General features: G+C 43.8%; 1 protein-coding gene across 1 annotated transcript; it reads left to right on the forward strand.

Moving 5' to 3' along the window:
* Positions 1-624: 624 nt before the first annotated feature.
* sox1b (SRY-box transcription factor 1b) lies at positions 625-4700 on the forward strand. Its single transcript, XM_071464852.1, has one exon. It carries the CDS (start codon positions 903-905, stop codon positions 1965-1967), a length of 1065 nt encoding a protein of 354 aa, XP_071320953.1. The 5' UTR covers positions 625-902; the 3' UTR covers positions 1968-4700.
* Positions 4701-5245: the final 545 nt, after the last annotated feature.

Genomic DNA, 5245 nt, shown 5'->3' on the forward strand with positions numbered 1-5245 from the left:
TGTAGTGCTCAGTTTGACCAAAAACCAGGGACAAATTGAAAAATATGTGCTTTTTTTTTTTATGAGCTATACGGGTTATAATGTATAAAAGAGTAATACTGGCCAAATTATATAGAATATGAAATCTTAATGTGGCTCATGTGGCCCAAGATACTACTAATATCAGCTCTAAAAGTCCTTCTCATTATAAATATATGCAGTGGCCTATTTTAAAACTTCAAATACAGATCAGTTCTCTTTGTACTTGTTGTGATGGTGACGGTGACAATTAAGGCGATGAGGAATCATTCGGATGTTTTTAAATGTCTCATTTGCTGTGACAGACGAACTGTTTATGTTGCTTCTTGCAGAAAAGAAACAAATTTCATTTTATTTACTATAATACATGTTTTTTTTTCCAATTAAATCCCAAATGTGAAAAATATCAGAGCTCAAGCTCCACATGCGCAAAATGATGGGAATTAAAGCGTTTACATGTTGCGTCTCTGCCACACACACACACACACACACACACACACACACACACACACACACACACACACACACACACACACACACGACAGAGGGAGTCATTTTTAGGTCTCGCGCTCCGACGTCACCAGAACCTCGAGCCCCTTCATGCAAATCACGTCTGCGCTCGCGCCTCTCCATTGGCCGCCTCGCGCTCATTTAGCCCGGGCTCCGGTAACTTTTCCCAGTGAAGCTTCGCCCGAACTGAGCTCAGACACCCGGTCCCTGCTGCTCTGCGCCGCCGGATGACAGGGGGGGGAAAGGTGGGGAGCGCGGAGCGAGTTTACCTGCGGCCGGAGAAGAGAGCACCTGTCCTTCCGCCTCTTTATCATCTGCCTGGATGAGTGTGTGTGTGTCTGACTGAGCGCCTCGGTCCCACCAACACAAGGTGAATGTACAGCATCATGATGGAAACGGACTTACATTCCCCTGTGGTGCCCCAGACCAACCCGTCCAACCCGGGGGGACACGCCGGAGGAGGAGGCGGGGGGGCCGGGGGCAAAGTCCCCCAGGAGAGAATCAAGAGACCCATGAACGCCTTCATGGTGTGGTCCCGGGGCCAGCGGAGGAAAATGGCACAGGAGAACCCCAAGATGCACAACTCGGAGATCAGCAAGCGGCTGGGGGCGGAGTGGAAGGTGATGACCGAGGCGGAGAAGAGGCCGTTCATCGACGAGGCGAAGCGGCTCCGGGCCATGCACATGAAGGAACACCCGGACTACAAGTACCGGCCGCGGAGGAAGACCAAGACGCTGCTGAAGAAGGACAAGTACTCGCTGGCCGGCGGGCTCCTCGGCTCCACCGCGGGCGTCGGGATGGGCGGCGGGCAGCGGCTGGAGAGCCCCGGTGGGGGCCACGCAGGGGCCAATGCGGGCTATGCCCCGCATGTGAACGGCTGGGCAAACGGCACGTACTCTGGGCAGGTGGCGGCTGCGGCGGCCGCGGCTCACGCAATGATGCAGGAGGCGCAGCTGGCGTACACGCAACACCCGGGCACCGGAGCTCACCCGCATCACCCGCATCCGCACCACCACCCGCACCACCACCCGCACAACCCGCAGCCTGTGCACAGGTACGACATGAGCGCCCTCTCTTACAGCCCCATCTCAAACTCTCAGAGCTACATGAGCGCCTCTCCGCCGGGCTACGGCGGGATCACCGGCTACTCTCACCAGCACCAGAGCTCCGGTGTCTCCCCGGTGTCCGGGGCGATCGGAGGGACTTTGGGGTCCCTTGTGAAATCTGAGCCTAGCGTCAGCCCCCCGGTGTCCACCGCCCGAGCACCGCCGCCGTGCCCCACCGGGGACCTGCGGGACATGATCAGCATGTATCTGCCTGGCGGCGAGGCGGCGGGGGACTCCTCCGTTCAGAGCAGACTGCACGTCCTCCACCCGCAGCACTACCAGAGCAGCGGCTCCACTCCGGTAAACGGGACGGTTCCTCTGACTCATATTTAAATCTCTAAATGTCCTATAAGCACTACAAACCACAACCAAATATTTAAACTCTAGATGTGGGCGCAGGCTGCTGATGAATTGTAAATTATAGGCGGTTATAGCCATAAAAATGCAATCACTTTGAACAAACTTTTTTATTGTTATTATTTTTATTTTCTTTCAGTGATGGATTTTTGTCTGTCCGAGCTAAAGGAAAGCGCAGCTGATTTACTTTTGCTCTCTGGAACAGAGCATGCCAAGTTTTGACAAGATTTAAATTATAATCCGTGAAGACTGGTGCATTTTGCAGGTTTTTTTTTTTTTTCTTTTTTTTTTCCCCCCTCACGACTTTTCTGTGGAATTAAAAGCACCAGCTGTGTGTTTGAGGGATCCTGAAAACCTGTTTAAAGAGGGAACCGCATAATAAATGGAAGGCGGTGTGGAAGATGTGTTTAAAAAAAAAAAAAAAAAAAAAAAAAGTTTCTTGGCTGCAATTTAAATTGATTTCCAGTTTTAATGCTTGTAAACATGTGAGTCAGTCGGTGTAATTTGAATTTGTTTTTGTTGTTGTAAAATCTTGTAAATTGTGAATAAATAGGCCTACTGAAAACGCTTTTATGCAATTGTACATAATTTACAAAATCACAAGCGCCCCTTTCCGGGTTGAAGACGAAACGATTTTGCGCTGAGTTTAATAAATTCTCCACTAGTTTCATCTTGGAGGAAAGTGTTAGATTTGTTTCGTGGGATATTTCTTTTTTTTTTTTTTTTTTTTTTTGCAGATTTAAGCAGATTCATGTATCTGCTGTTCATTTACATTTATTTCATTTGGTAAATATATTTTAAATGCTGTCGCAGCTGTTTAACTCAAATCTGGTCAAAAATGCAATTGACGACCGAAAATAATAATTACAACATCACATAATGTTGATTGATTATTTCTGTTATGATGGAAACATGATCACATTTAGCTTTTCATTCTGATCGATCTATTTTCAGTTAAACATTTTAATTAGTCGTCTTTTAATCTGGCATCAAGCTTGATAATACACATTTCATCAATATAAGTGGGTGGGTTATGTGCCATATTGAGGAGATATTTGAGAATATAGGATCTTTTAATTGGAAATAAATAGGCTATATTTTTCTCCTGAAATCAAACCTTTTTTTTTTTTTTTTTTCTTGGTTTACATTTAAGTTCCCTGGTCTCTGTAACTGCGTCATGATGGTTAATATAGTTTTATGTGCCTGTGGTCTGACGTCCTGTAAATGAGAGTAAACACTTGTTGGTGGAGGATTTTCTTTCCAGGAAGAAAAATATACAAAATAATGATGATGCCTAATGATGTTCTAATTTCCCATCTGTCTACATTTTAATTTGAAGTACAGCCAATTCCTCCATAACTCTCCTGCTTTATTGTCTGTGTTTAATACTAAAGCATATTTTCTTTTTCTTGAAATATCTTGTGTTTCTGTTGGTTTCGTATTTTCTTATATTCCTGCCTGATGTGAAAACGCATGTAGGATATTTTTCTAAGGCTCAATCCTTTTCCCATGAACTAGGCTTCCTGTTTATTCCATTATAGAATCACCAGCACCAAAAAACATGGAGGCTACTCTTCATGATGAGAACGCCTTTCTGTCATCTTATCACAGTTGACTTTTTTTTGTTTGTTTGTTTTTGTTTTTTCCCTCTCTGTCACAATTAGCTGTTCACCATCTACATTCCTGTTTTGGTAAATTTGAACATGCATCTTTTGAAATATAGTGTACAACCTTGACTGTCTGTTGGTTTAATATTGCAGTCGCAGGCCCGGAAAATCAGAGTTTCTCTTTCTGACTGTCCTGCAGGGTCATGACCTCACTAATCTAGATCTCAAACAAAAGTAAATCTGACAACAAGAGTATCCGGTGGTCATTGAAGTACTAATTCTTAAACTGGCCTCAGTTGGGCCCACTTCAACCCCGCCTCCACCTGTCTGCCTCCAGCACAGGTCCTCAAACCTTTCCCCACTCCTGACCCTCAACATCAAATGCCTGCATCTGTGTGTGTGTGTGTGTAATTCTCCAGGTTGTTAAATTATTTCCTTCTTTTACATTTGATGGCTGAATCACTGGAGGCCCCAGGGTAGGGAGGGAGGAATGAAAGCGCAGCGAGCAGAGAGTAGGAGGAGGAGGAGGAGGAGGGAGAAGGCGAGGAGAGGAGGTTTTTGTGTTGGAGGAGAATGGGGATTAGTCCTGGTATAAGCTGGGGCAGCCCGGGGGTCACCCCTAACAAAAAGCCCGGCAAACAACACCCCTGGTTTTATCAGACTAATTCCCACTCGGGTCTGGACTTAAAAACAAGAGGCCAACATGGATGCAAATCACATAAAATAAAGCAGTTTCCAGGGACGTCAGGTGTTTAAACTGAAGGTATTTATTACACACAACCTTATCCTGAACGTTCCTGTGTGTTTTCTTTACAGTTTAATTTTATGTCAGTTTCCTTTGAATTTCTTTCGTCTTTTTCCTTTGATAAAAACTGTTAAACTTTGGATTAATATACCAGGGGTTCATCTACAGAAATGACATTTTATAGGCCAACTGAGAAACCCAACAAACCTGTAGGTCATTGTAAAGGAATAATGCAAACATGTTTTTTCGATTTCTGGTGGATAGAAAGAAAAGACATTTACAGCGACCACCTTTCTAACTACGGCTGCATTTTAATACTGCATGACTGATGACAATAAATGTGAATTCTTGTTTTCGCATCATTTTAGATGATTTTGCATTACATTAATGTTTCTCCAAACCCAGCTTACTGAGCCATTATCGCTGTTTATAAATCAGTGACCACTAATTGATTAATTGGATATGGATTTAAGTAAAATGAACAGGTTGGGCTGTTAAGGTTTGTTGTTACCTACATAAACCGACAGCAAACAGAGCACCAGGTAATATTTGTTAAATGCGACACAAAAAAAAAAAAAAAAGTTAACCTAGGTGTGTAAAAGAGAAACGAAGCAGAGATGTTAACTTTTTAAAATGTTATTATTTATCGACTTCAGTTTTTATGAGAGGAAAATAGATTTTAAATGTAAATACATTGAAGACATAAAGGGCAAAAAAGGTATTTGACCGTTTAATTAACACTAATCACAGAGTCATCACTGCCCCTAAATACTGCTCTATCTTTTAATATGAGGATATAAAACTGGAAGATCAAACACTGACAGATTCTGTCACATATACACAAACCGGTGGCTGCCACGACTATTCTGAGGAGCATCCAGTCACTAAACCTCCAGGTATGA

Source organism: Trachinotus anak, unplaced genomic scaffold, assembly GCF_046630095.1.
Source record: "Trachinotus anak isolate AG129_WGS33_773 ecotype Australia unplaced genomic scaffold, CSIRO_AGI_Tana_v1 ptg000026l, whole genome shotgun sequence".
In the NCBI taxonomy this organism is placed as follows: domain Eukaryota; kingdom Metazoa; phylum Chordata; class Actinopteri; order Carangiformes; family Carangidae; genus Trachinotus; species Trachinotus anak.

What these genes read in the sequence shown, in the direction of transcription:
- sox1b (XM_071464852.1), top strand. Translation starts at nt 903, where the DNA reads ATGTACAGCATCATGATGGAAACGGACTTACATTCCCCTGTGGTGCCC.